At 64.2% G+C, this 13,215-nt stretch overlaps 1 protein-coding gene across 3 annotated transcripts; it reads left to right on the forward strand.

Annotated features, from left to right (window-relative positions):
* Positions 1 to 30: 30 nt before the first annotated feature.
* On the forward strand, positions 31 to 13,215 carry MKNK2 (MAPK interacting serine/threonine kinase 2). Of its 3 annotated transcripts, none has more exons than XM_082495569.1 (15): positions 31 to 107; positions 218 to 480; positions 2,791 to 2,872; positions 3,068 to 3,169; positions 3,319 to 3,416; positions 4,432 to 4,511; positions 5,129 to 5,202; positions 5,297 to 5,401; positions 5,765 to 5,820; positions 6,029 to 6,124; positions 8,233 to 8,427; positions 8,547 to 8,711; positions 8,834 to 8,877; positions 9,183 to 10,340; positions 12,859 to 13,215. In XM_082495569.1, exons 2-14 carry the CDS (start codon positions 433 to 435, stop codon positions 9,448 to 9,450), a joined length of 1,413 nt encoding a protein of 470 aa, XP_082351695.1. In that variant the 5' UTR covers positions 31 to 107; positions 218 to 432; the 3' UTR covers positions 9,451 to 10,340; positions 12,859 to 13,215. The 3 variants fall into 3 exon arrangements, with proteins under 3 accessions (XP_082351695.1, XP_082351697.1, XP_082351696.1); XM_082495570.1 differs by having other exon boundaries at positions 67 to 107; positions 429 to 480; XM_082495571.1 differs by lacking the exon at positions 6,029 to 6,124.

A 13,215-nucleotide genomic window follows, 5' to 3' on the forward strand; every position in this document is an offset into this window, starting at 1 on the left:
GGCGGCGGCGCGTCCCCCTCCCGGCGGCGGCGGCGGCGCGGAGCGGAGCGGGCGGCGGTGCGGGGCTGCGGTACCACCAGCAGCGGCGGCTCTGCGGGGCCGCGCCGGTGAGCTCCGCCGGGGCTGGTGGGGGGGGGTGGGGGTCCGGGGGGGGGCTACAGCCGTCTGATCCCCCCCCCCCCCTCCCCCCAATCCTCCATCCGTCCTCTCCCCGCAGGTCTCGGCCACCCCCCGGACTCCCCTCCGACTCTGCCCGTCTCTCCGCCTCCCCCTTTCCCCTCCCCCCCCCCTCCACTCGTTTGGTTTTGGTTTTTTTTTTGGGTTTTGTATTGTTGTGTTTTTTTTTTTTCCCCGCTTCCCCCCTCTATTTCACCCCGCAACGCCGCTGCCCCCCCCCCTCCCCCCCCTTCCTTCCCACCCCCCCGCAGCAAGATGGTGCAGAAGAAATCAGAGCTCCCGGGGTTCCACCGCTCCTTCAAGGTAAAGGGCCGATCTCCCCCCCCCGGGGATGCTCGGGGGATGCTTCGGGGGGGGGATGCTCCGGGGTGGGGGGGGGGGGGGGGAGGGCTCCGGTGATGCTGCGGGGGAGGGGGTGTGTGTCCGTGGCTGCGGTTCGGCCGCATCCTGCGCTCCGCAGCGCTCAGCGCCGCATCCCCTACCTTTTTTTTTTTTTTTTGGGGGGGGGGGGGGAAGAGGAGAGAGGGGTACAAGCTGCCTCCTGCCCCCCCCACCCCCCCCCACCCCGAAGGAGCACCCTGCCCCCCCAGGCAGCGTGCCCCCCCACCCCGGGGGTCGGATCTGCAGACACCCCCCCTCCCCCCCCCCGCCCCATACACCCCCCCCCCGGGTGGGCGCTGGGATGCTGCTTAGCTCACCCCACTGCAGCTCCCACGGGGGTCCTCCGTGGGGTGGGGGTGGGGGCTGCATCGTCCCCCCTGCCCAGCTGCACCCATTCACCCCAAATCTGCGAGCGGGGGGCTGGGCTGCAGCAGGGGGGCTAGGCTGGGTGGGGGGTGGGTGGGTGGGGGGGGGTGCTGTGGGGGCTCAGGACCTGTTGTGCAAATTGTGCGAGGGCCGTGCAGCACGGCGCACACGGGACACCGTCACCCGTCACACCGCATCCGTCCCAACTGCTGTCACACACTGAGGGGGGGGTGGGATGGGGGGCCCGATCCTGCCGGGTCCCGCACCCCTCAATGCCCGCTCTTATCCCGCCTGCGGCTGAGCCGCTTCGTTGGGATCTTTGTTTAGTTTGGCTCCCGGCGCTCCGAGGGATGCTGGGAGCTCCCCCGAAACCTGCCCGGCTTATTTTAGCTGACACCTAATCCTGCTTTTAAGGCTTTTTGGCTGGGGTTTGGCTCCCTCCTCCCTCCCCCCCAACACCCCTCCGGGTGGCTGGGGACCAGGATGGTGCTGGGGATGACACGGACACCTCGGATGTGCTGATGGAGCCGGTGCGCAGCGTCCGCCCCGCGTTTCCCATCCCCCAAAGCTTTTGTGTGGCGGTGCTGCGGCAGCTGGTGGGGCCCCCCGTGTGCCCCCCCCCCCTGTCCCCTGGGAGGCCTCATCCTGCCCCCAGTGCAAGGACTTGGGCCAGAGCCGCTCGTCCCGGGGGGGGGCGGCTGCCCTGACGCAGGGGCCTGGAGGGGGGGGGACGGGGGGACACACCGAGACTGGCAGCTGAAGGGCATCGCCGCACACTATGAATTCAGATTATTATTTTTTTTTTGGGGGGGGGTGACACTGGCCAAGCGCTGGGTTTGGCCCCAGAGGTCTGAAGAGGTGCTTGATGGTGGTGGTGGGGGGGTGCTCCTGGTGTGACACTGGGGACCCCCCCCCCCCCCAACATCCCCCCCCAACATCCCCCCCCCCCCCCCCCCCCCGGCCTCCAGCCCCGAGCTGCCCCGGCAGTAAACAGGCGCTTTCTGGCTGTTTCTGGCGGCGGTGACCGGGGTTTGGTGTTCCTGCGACGCGCTGGGGCTGGCAGCCGGCCCGGGCACCGGGGCGGGTTTGGGAACGCCGCCGGGAGCTGCCACCTCCGCCCAAACACATTTCGTAACCCCGCAGAGGACAGGGGGCCCTTTCGCCACCCTGACCGGGCCCCCCGTCCCGCGGTGGGGGTGGCTCAGGGGAGCAGAGGGTCCCCGTGTCCCCTTTGGGGTGTTGGGACTGGAACCACTGGGGTTTGCGGGGGGAGGGGGGGGGGTGGTGCTGGTTCCCGTTCCCTTCGCTCATATGGGGTGCGGGAGGGTTTGGGATGGGGACTGATCCTGCCTGGTCACAGGTGTCCCCGCTCGGTGGGCACGACTGTCACCGGAGAGGGGCTTTAGGGGTTCCGGCCCCCTGTGACCTTGCGGGGAGCCGGGAGGACGCAGCGCAGTGGCTTTGGAGCCTGTCCTGCCCTGTGGCTTTTCTTCCTCCCCCCTCCCCCACTTCGCTGTAGCTCAGGTCTGGGTGGAGATTTGGGGTTGGGTTGGGGCGGGCGGCCCCGGCCCCTCTCATCATCCCTGGGGCTGCTGGCGTGGGGGCATGACCCCGCCGTGCCATCCCCATCAGGAGATGTGGTCAAACCCTTCCTCCTCCTCCTCCTCCTCCTCCTCCTCCTCCCATGGCTCTGCCTGGAGCTCTGCCACGTCCCCTCTTTCGGCAGCACCGTGTCCCGCACCGGTGGGGCGGGTGAGCAGAGTGTGTGCCAAGACCGCGAGTGTGCCGGGCTCCGTGTCCGGACCGGGCGGCCGGCGGCGGCTGATCCGGCGGCTGCCGTCTCACTCCAGTTCTTGGCCCCCACAGGGACAAAACCCCTTTGACCTGGAGTTCGACCAGTCCAACCACCTGGAGCCCGTCTTCAACTTCGAGTGTCCGCCCCGTCCCGGTGAGCTGCGGGTGCCCTCCCGCGGGGCTGCGTCCCGGGGGGTGGGGGGTCCTCCTCCCATGCAAACCCCCCGGGATGTTGGCCCTTTGCGCTCCCCATAGGCTTTGGGGGGGCTGCCCCGGGGGTGGCGATGCTGGGGGACACCGTAGGGCGTGATGGGGGTGACTCACCCCCGGTGGCTTTGCTCCGGTGCAGACATGCCTTCAAGTCAACCCATCGACATCCCTGACGCCAAGAAAAGGAACAAGAAGAAGAAGCGCTGCAGAGCCACCGACAGCTTCTCCGGCAGGTTCGAAGGTGAGTGGGGGCTGCCCCGGCAGGTCCTCCCCAGCCTGGCACGGGGCTGGGGCCCTCCTGGCGTCCCCAGGCTTGGGGACAGCCCAGGGAGAGGAGAGGGTCCCCCGCTGTGGCGGGGCCAGCAGCTCAGGCCACCTCTCCCCTGCCAGATGTTTACCAGCTGCAGGAGGAGGTGCTGGGAGAAGGGGCCCACGCCAGAGTCCAGTCCTGCGTTAACCTCATCACCAATAAGGAGTACGCGGTGAAGGTAAAGCGCCGCCGCTCGCTCGGGGCTGCAGCCCCCCGCTCCCTCCCACCCCCTGCCTCAGTTTCCCTTTCCGCCCTCTGTACCTCGGGCTCTCCCGGCTCCCATGGCCGTCCCGTGCTGGCACAGGGTGACGGTTTCGTGGGCTGGAGGGGAAGGAGAGGGGCAGGAGCGCGGCAGGGCCGGGCCGTGCAGGTGTCACACCATCCTCTGCCACCGCCCAGCTCTGGGGCCCTTGGTCAACCCCCTTAGCCACGCTCCTCTCCCTGTAAATTAGGGCAGACGGGAGATTAAATTAATGCTTGTGACGCGTCTGGGGACTCGGGGCAAGCAGAGGCATGCGGTGCCGGCAGGGTGGCCGGCTCCTGCTCGCCCCGGGGAGGTCTCCATGCCCCTGTGAGCACGTGGGTGCTGGAGGGGGTCGGGGCGAGACGGCTGCTTTTGGGGTCAGGGATGGCGGTCCCACGGCCCCGCACCCCACAGGCGCTCAGCCACGTCCTGAGGGGGCTGGGACGGGTCCAGGGTCAAAATGCAGCCAAACGCAAAGGGGGACTTGGCTTCCGCCATCGCCCCGGGGGGGTGGGGGTCTTTGGGTGCCCCAGTGGGGAAACTGAGGCAGCGGGGGTGGGGGGCTCTGTTCCCCAAAGGGCTGGGGGCTGGCGGGAGCGCCCCGCTCTCCCCCACCGTGGGGACCCCCTGCGCACCCTGTGGCACGTCCACCGGGCACCCAGCGTGCCAGCAGCCGGTGGGGCGAAGGGCCCTTCTCCGGGGCTGAGGGTGTCACGTGGAGCCGGTCTTGGCCGCGGCCCCGGGCGGGAGCGGCTTGGCACCGCCGCCGGGAACAGCCTGTTCTGCTGCCTTAACCCCTTCGGGCACCCCCCCCGCCTGCCTCCGCCCGGCCCCGGGGGTCCCCAGCGCCGGCTGGGAGGGGTGCAGCAGCTTCCAGCCCCCCCCCCCCCCCCCGCCTTGGCCCCGACGGCGGTTCCTCTCCCTGAGCCTCTCCCGCTTTGCGTTTCAGATCATCGAGAAGCGCCTGGGACACATCCGCAGTCGGGTCTTCCGGGAGGTGGAGATGCTGTATCAGTGCCAGGGACACAGGTACGGTGGGGCAGCCGCTGCGTCGGTGTCCCCCCGGGTCCCGTCCCCCCCAGCTGTGAGCACAGGGAGTAGGCTGAGAACGGGCTGACGCTCGGGACACCCATGGGCTGCAGCCAGGCAGCCCTCCCGCGCGGCCGCTGCCTCCCCTTTGGCCTCGCCGGTCGGTGCGGTGCCGGAGCATCTCCAGGCGCCGTTAAAAACGGTTTGTCATGACAACGGGGGCCGCGGCGGCCAAGTTGGAGCCGTGCCGAGGAGCGAGCCGAGCCGCCGCCGCGTTCGCCGTCAAAGCCGCTGAGCTGAGCGGGGCTGTTTGTGGAGGGGGGGGGGGGGGGGGGAGCGAGCCAGGAGGAGGGTCTGTGAGCAATTAGGGAGCAGAGGCGGGTGCTGGAAGTCCCTCTTCCCCCCTGGAATGCAGGCGGGGGGCCCCCGGCCGTGTGGTTTCAATCGTTGGAAACCCAATTTTCCCCGTGTACCCCCCCCCTCGTGGGGACCCGTTGCTGGCTCGGGGTGCGGGGGGGGCTGTGGGGAGGGGGGAACCCCGGGAGGTTTTTTTTTTTTTTTTTTTTATTTTGGGGGGGGGGGGGGGAGATGCTGCGCTGATGCCAATATCCTTTCAGGAACGTCCTGGAGCTGATCGAGTTCTTTGAGGAGGAGGAGAGGTTCTACCTGGTGTTCGAGAAGATGCGAGGGGGTGAGTGTGGCGCTGGAACGGGGGTGGGGGGGACACGGACCCACAGCGGTGGGAGCATCCCGAGCCCCCCAACTCTACTCTCGCCCGGCCGCAGGCTCCATCCTGACCCACATCCACCGCAGACGCCACTTCAACGAGCTGGAGGCCAGCGTGGTGGTGCAGGACATCGCCAGCGCCCTGCACTTCTTGCACAACAAAGGTGAGCCGGGACACCCCGGGGTGCTGCCGTGTCCCCCCCCCCCGGGGAGGGAGGGATGGGGGGGGATGGGGGGGTGCTGCCTCCCCAGGACGGTGCTGGACGCCCCCCCCTCGGGGTGCGCAGGATCAGGCCCAGCTGCATCAACGCCGCTTTTCGCGGTGCGGAGCCGGTTCCTCCGGTTGGGCCGGGACGCGGGGGCCGGCGGGGAGGGTTTTTTTTTTTTTTGCCCTTCGCCGGGACGCGGGCGGTGATTCGGGGTGGGGAGGGGGTCCCTCTGCCACCCCCAGACTTTTTGCCATGGTGGTCTTGGGGGGGGGGGGGGCATATTTTTTTTGCCTTCATCATCTCTCTTCCTCCCCTCAGGAATCGCGCACAGGGATCTAAAACCGGAAAATATTCTGTGCGAGAGCCCGGACCAGGTGAGGGGGGGGGGGTGGGGGGGCTGACTTGGGGGTGGTGGTGGGGAGGGGGGCACAAGTTCTCCCCGTGGGGTGGTGTGAAGCATGACACGACCAGGCGTTAGGGGCAGTGGGGGTGGGAAAGCACAGCACGGCTGTGGGTCCCCAAGGGGCAGTTGGGGGGGGTGGGGGGGGTTTGTCACCAACCGCTCCCCCCCCCCCCCTCAAGGTCTCCCCGGTGAAGATCTGCGATTTTGACCTGGGAAGCGGCATCAAACTCAACGGCGATTGCTCCCCCATTTCCACCCCGGAGCTGCTCACCCCGGTACGCGTGAAAACCTGGGAAGGGGGGGGGGGGGAGGAGGGGGGGCTTTCCATGGAGGGAGGGGGGGGATGTGGCTGCCCCAAAATCTTTGTGTGTGGACACCCCCCCTCCCTTTGCTCATCGCTCCTCTTGCTGATGCTGCGTCCCCCTGTCCCGGTCATCCCGTCCGTCCGTCCGTCCCCCCCCCGCAGCGGCAGCGGGTGCGATGCGGTTACGTAAGGCCGGGGGGGGGCCGGGGGGGGCTGGCGCAGCGCCTGTGCTGCCTGAGCCTTAGCAACAGCCCGCCCCGGCGGAGGCGGCTGCGCGGAGGCCGGCGCTCGCAGGGAGAAGTGGGTCAGGTTGGGGGGGGGCCATCGTGATCCCCACTCACACCCCCCCCCCCCCCCCCAGGTCGTGGGTGAGAGCAGGTTGGGCTCCCCCCCCCCCCCCCTGCTGTGAGATGCTGCTTGTAGAGCCTTGCAGGGTGGACACCCCAAAATCTGCTGGGGTGACCTGTGTGTGGCAAGAAACCGTCCCACCCTGGGGGGGACACACACACACTGAGACTGGGCCCCCCCCGCCATGGAAAGCCCCACTCCCCTTATCGCCAGCAGCAGGGTCGTTGTGTGTCAGCGTCCGTGTCCCCCTGCCCCCCCCCCCCCCCCCCCCCCCCCATGCAGGGTGTTGCCCTGCGCCCCGGTGTTTTCGGGATGCTCACGTGCCGGGGAGGACACAGCCCGACCCACGTGGGGTACACAACAGCAGAGGTGGGGGCCAAAACACACCACTGCCCCCCCTTTCCTCCCCCCCTCCCCGGTTCCTCTGCATTTATTCTCCTCCGGGTGTAGGGGCCGAGTTTCTGAGGTGTCCCGAGTTTCCCCAGTCTCAGCAATGGGGGCAGCAGCCCCGGTCCCCGCAGGGTTAAAGGTGGTTGGGGTTTATTTTATTTTTATCTCTTTTTTTTTTTTTTTTTTTTTTTTTCCTCCTGCTGGGGCTGGTGAGGCCTCTCGTTAGGAGGCCTCTCGTTACGTTACGGGGTGATTATCTGCTGGCTGCAGCTTTTTCTCTCCTCTTGTCACGAGGCCCGTGTGGGCTGCGGGGTCACGTGCGCTGGAAAGCCCCAGAGCCCCGACAGCCCCCGGGGGAACGGGCCGCTGCCTCTCGCCTCTCCTTCCATCGCTCTCTTAACTCCTCCGGAGCCTCATCCTGCGCCCGCTCCGGCGGTGCTGCCGGCATCGGGCAGGGAACAGGCAGAGCAGGCTCGGCGCGATGGCACGGGCGCTGAGCCGGTTGGGTGGCAGCGGCGGCGTTGCGGCGAGCGGGTCCGGCATCCCCGGTGCTGCCCCAGGAGGGGGGGGGTTGCACCCCTTCAGGCTTTTTTTTTTTTTTTTTTTTTTTTTTTTTGGGGGGGGGGTGTGACCCCTGGAGAGGCAAATCTGTGGCATCTCCCCGGTGGTGGGGAACCCGGCAGGGGTGATCTGCCCCGGCAGGAGCAAACCTGGGGAGCAGCTGTGTCTGTACCAGCTCGGGGGGGGCCCACAGCAGAAGGCCCCGGAGCTGTTGGAGCGGGGCCAGAGGAGGCCCCGGAGATGCTGGGAGGGCTGGAGCCCCTCTGCTGGGAGGACAGGAGGGAGAGGTGGGGGGTTCAGCCTGGAGAAGAGAAGGCTGCGGGGAGACCTGAGAGCCCCTTCCAGTGCCTAAAGGGGCTCCAGGAGAGCTGGGGGGGGACTCCTGATCAGGGAGGGGAGCGATGGGACAAGGGGTGATGGTTTTACACTGGAAGAGGGGAGATTGAGATGAGATATCAGGAAGAACTTCTTGGCTGTGGGGGTGGTGAGCCCCTGGCGCAGGGTGCCCCGAGAAGCTGTGGCTGCCCCATCCCTGGAGGTGTTCAAGGCCGGGTTGGACGGGGCTTGGAGCAACCTGGGCTGGGGGGAGGTGGCCCTGCCCAGGGCAGGGGGTGGCACTGGGTGAGCTTTAAGGTCCCTCCCAACCCAACCCAGTCTATGATTTCAGGGGTTTCAGCCCCATAACTCTGGCAGGTCCCCCCCAGCCAGCATGGCTCTGCCCCATGGGTCCCCCATCCTTTGGGGTCTCCATGCCGCGCTCACCCCTGCCTCTCCCCGCAGTGCGGCTCAGCCGAGTACATGGCCCCGGAGGTGGTGGAGGCCTTCAACGAGGAGGCGTCCATCTACGACAAGCGCTGCGACCTGTGGAGCCTGGGCGTCATCCTGTACATCATGCTGAGCGGGTACCCCCCCTTCGTTGGCCACTGCGGCTCCGACTGCGGCTGGGACCGGGGCGAGGCGTGCCATACCTGCCAGGTGCGTGGGGTGGGGGGGACGGGACCCCCGGCATCGCCGAAACCCACCGCCGGTTTGGCAGCACCGCTCCCCGGCTCAGCTCTTTATATTTCTCCTCCTCCCCCCCCCCCCCACCCCAGAACATGCTTTTCGAGAGCATCCAGGAAGGGAAATACGAATTTCCCGACAAGGACTGGGCGCACATCTCCTTCGGAGCCAAAGACCTCATTTCTAAGCTGCTGGTGAGAGATGCCAAGAAGCGGCTCAGCGCAGCCCAGGTCCTGGAGCACCCCTGGGTGCAGGGGGTGAGTGCTGCCCCCCCCTCCCCCCCCCCCTTCCCCACCCTCCGCTCCCAAAAGCCGGGGTGAGGGACACCCCCCCACCTTTGCGGGGTGCCCGGCTCTCACCCGGTTGTGTTTCGTTGCAGTGCGCCCCGGATAACACCCTGCCGACCCCCATCATCCTGCAGAGGTGAGCGCTGGGTGGTCTTGGGATGGCGATGATGGGGGGGGGGGGTGTCACACACACGTCCCAGCAGCCCCAAATCCTGGCTCCTCCCCCCAGTGGGCTGCTCTGCTGCGGCTCTGGCGGTCTGGGCAGTGGTTGCAGCACATGATTTGGGTTCAAGCCGTGGTTTCGGTGTTTGACTGGTCCGGTGTGGCGTGCAGGCGAGGAGGGACACCCGATATTTGACCCCAACTTCCTTCCAGCTCCCCCCTCCCCCCGCCGCCACCACCACCATATATCCCCCCCCTGAGCCGCCTCCTCCCCCGCAGGAACAGCAGTGCCAAAGAGCTCACCTCCTTCGCCGCCGAGGCCATCGCTGTCAACCGCCAGCTGACGCGGCGCGACGAGGACGAGGAGGAGGAGGCGGAGGAGGAAGCAAGACCCATCATCATCAAAGCTACCTCACGGGCCATGCAGCTCTCCCCTCCCTCCGAATCCAAGCTGGCCAAGCGGCGGCAGAAGAGCAGCCTGGCCAAAGCGGTGGCCGCCGGGCAGCATCTGGTGGCCCCGCTGGTCCTGGTGGCCGACCAAGCCTGAGCTGTGCCCCTCGGACCTGCTGTACCCCGTGTCGTCCCCCCTCCCCTTTTTCTTTCTTTCTTTCCTTCTTTCTTCCCTCCCCCAAAAAACTCCACCGTTTCTGGCTAGCGACAAGATCAGGACTCGTCCCTGTGGCTGGTTTCCAAGGTTTTGCTGATCTTGTAGGTCTGGGGGTGGGAGGGGTTGTTTAAGATCACCTATATTTTTATTTTTTTTTTTTTAAAAGGTATTAAATCAAGCGTGAGGTTGCTTCACCCAGGGCACACTCAAGGACATCTGACAGACACACGGACTTTTGTTTCCCGACTCTTGGTTTCTCCTTTGACATTTCCCCCCCCCCCCTCCCTCCCTGACACCAAAGGACTCTTTGTATCCGCGGCTGCTTTGACGATTTCAGCTCATTTCATACTGTGAACAAAAGACCCTCGGTCGCGTTTTCAACAACGGGAGTCGCGTTTTAACCTCGTCCCTCCCCTCGGAGCTGCAGGTCTTTCTCCGATGTTGGGGTAGATTCCACAAAATCCCCCTTCCCGGGGGTCCGAGAGGGTCCGGCTGCGGGGACCCCCTCCGTCCCGTGCTCGGGGATGTCCCCGGCTGTGCTTTGGGGGGGGACACGACACACGGTGGGCGTTGTGCAGGGAACCGCTCGGTCTGGGGAGAGAAGGTGCCAGCGAGGGAGCAGCGCCCCGTCCCACCGAGCCGCCCTCTCTCCTCGGCAGAATAAGCTATTCAACCCCTTTTTTCTCTCTTTTTTTTTTTTTTTTTTTTTTTTTTTTTTTTTTTTTTAAATTGTTGGTTTTAAACTGCTAGCTGTGCTTCTCTACAGGGCATGGAGAAATGTCTTCCTTTCCTCCCACGCTCCGGCCGGCCGGCAGCTCCCCGGGTGTAAGGTCAGAGCCGGGGGGATGCACGGGCGTCTGGGGCCGCGCTCTTGCGCTGGGGTCGGGTGTTGCACCCCTTTTCGGAGGGGCTGCTCCCTGCTGGCTCTGCTGTCCTGGAGGTCCGTCGGGGTGGGGGGGATGAGGTCTTGCAGGGTGGTCGGAGCAGGCGAAAAAAATCCATAACTTCTCTGGGAAGAGCAGGGAAAGCGAAGGACACCCACTTAAAGGGCGCAGGGCGGCGCGACCTGGCGTGGCTTCGGGCTGGCCCCGAGGCTGCCGTGGCCGGAGGGTCTGGGGGCACAGAGGGTGCTGAGTGCCCCAGGGAATGCCGGGGAGGGGGGCGAGTGGCCGGGCTGGCAGCAGCACCCGAGGGCCACGGCGTGGGGGGAGGGCTCGGGATGTGGGGCCGGAGGTTTGGGAGTCGGGGCACAGCAGCGCCGGGGCGGTGCGGGGTCTGATGGGGGAGAGGTGGGCTGTGTGTTCACGCGTGCGCGGTCCCCGCTCACGCGTTCACGACGTTGCCTTCTCCTCAGAGCTTCCTAGGGGGTAGGGAGGGAATGGAGGCAGGGAAGGAATTTGGGACGCTGGATCGGGATGAGGCCCTCGGTTGGGTTCCGCCGAGCGGGGTCGGATTGGTCCGGGTCGGATTGGTCCGGGGCAGCGAGCGGTGCCCGCGCTCGGGGCCAGGCTGGTCTCCAGCTCCTCCAAGTCATGCCCTGAACCACACCAGAGCAGCAAACCTCTGCTCCCCGTTGTGCCGCTGCGCTGCGCCCGCTGCCGTAGCCGCGTCCCCTGGGCCAGCGTGCCGGGGCAGAGGGTGCCCCCGTCATTAGCAATCTCTTCTCCCTTCCAACTCAACGCTTTGAGCTTTATATTTTGAAAAAGCAGCCTCGGCGTGCCCAGGTGGAGGCTTTGGGAGCCGCTTCTGAGCTGGGGAAGAGATTTCCCCACGTCTTCAGCTGAAGACAGTCCCTGTCTCCGGGAGGGGGGGAAAGTTCCCCTTTTTGTTCTAAGACTGCTGACAGCAATACTATGCAATATTTGTTGTGGTTTTGGGTTTTTTTTTTTTTTTTGGTTCAGGGAGGTGTGTGTGAGTTACCTTGGGAGATGATGATTGCGGGTGTTGAGGGAGTTTGGGGCAGGGACTGTCTTTTCTTGCCCCTCCCGGCCCTGCTGTGGAGCAGCATCGGCGGGTCAGGGACGGCGGCTCCCCCCTGCCCAAAACCACCTCGCACTCACCATCTGCCCTCTCCCCCGGGTGCCCCCAGTCCCGCCGCGTGGGGTGGGGGAGGAGCGGGGCGGTGGTGAGGTGAGACGCCCCCCCACATACCATGCAGGCGCTGGGACACCCCGGAGAGGCCTCCTTCAAAGGAAAAGGAGAAAAAAAAAAAAAAAAAAATCCATCTTGATTGTACATTGTTACTTTTTATAGCTTATTTTGGTTTATCAGTTGTAGATAATTCCTTGTTGTCTTATATTAAGAAATACTTGAATGATGTACAGTACGCGATGCCTTGAGCTGGTATTGTGAAAGCTATTGTTAATGCTGCACGCCGCAGCCTTTTTTTTTTTTTTTTTTTTAAAAAAGATAAAAAAATCGTGGGAAGGGGGATGGCGGGGGGATGTCACTGAAATTTGTTTGCCCCCTGCACTTTTATTGGCAAACTGAGTTTCCCCCCTCTTCCCACGCGTTAAGACCCATCTCTTTCACACGTAAAAGTACGCACACGCTTTTCTGATGGTTGGCGCGTGGCCTGGGCGAGCTCGTCCCCGTGGGCGCTTTGCTGACGCGGTGGCATCCTCGGCCAGGGCTGGCGGCGGGAATTTGGGTGGAGGGGATGGACGTGGCGGGGAGCAGCCGAGCTCTTCGCAGGTTGCTCGGCCCAGGTTTGGCTTCGCCTTTCGGCTGGGGGAGGGGAGAGGGTTTGGTTCCGCCGTGGACCCGCCGCTCCTGGCGGGGGGAACCCGTGTCGCCGGGATGGCGAGCTCCCGGCAGCGGTGGTGTGTGGTGCGCGTGGTGGGGTCTGTGCGTTTATAGAGGATCCTTAAATGTCTCTAGAGGTGGGGGGGGGTGACTCTGAAACACCTCCAGCCCTGACTGGCAGCAGCCTTGGGCACCCATGGGTGCCTCGGCACCGCACCGGGCTGGCTGGGGGGATGCTCGTGCCAGGGCTGGATGTCCCCTCCCCGCGACCAGCGCCTCTCCCGGGGTGGTTTCCAGACAGATGCTCCCCGACCCGTGGTCCCACAGCCGCGAACCCCTCTGGCCAGCGCCCTTCTTCCTTCTCTTCCTCTTTCAAAGCCTTTCCCCCACCCTTAGAGCATCTGTCTTGGAAACCAACTTCAAAAAGTTGTTTTTTTTTTATTATTATTATTTTTTGTTTTATTTTAAGCTGGAAATTTTAAGCGTTTTGGCTTCCTCTCCTTCCCCCCGCCTCTCCTTCCTTCAGCCGACTAACTCGACTTAGAACTGGTTAGAAATGTTTACTGTGAAGCTAATTTTTTTTTTTTTTTTTAATCAAAATAGGAGAAACTTTCTCCACTTTACAATTGATGAAGACTGCCAAAGCTGGTTCGACAAGAGTCACGTTAACGCACTGTTGGTTTGTACATCGGCAGTCTCCACTCGGGGGCTGGCTGGAAAACAAAAATGAAAAAAAAACAAAAACAAAACAAAACAAAAAACACACAAAAAAAAAACAAACAAAAAAAAACAAACAAAAAAAGGAAAAAAAAAAAAAAACAAAACACAAAAACAAGCACTTTACTGTATGTACCAGGTGAACTGATACAGCTGAATTGAAGTTTTCCTTTATAACAATTGTTGATGCCAGAATTTTGTATTCTGTTTTGTAAGAATTTAATAAAAACGCGTTGAGACCTA

This window comes from Vanellus vanellus (assembly GCF_965231255.1).
Source record: "Vanellus vanellus genome assembly, chromosome: 25".
Taxonomy (NCBI): Eukaryota; Metazoa; Chordata; class Aves; order Charadriiformes; family Charadriidae; genus Vanellus; species Vanellus vanellus.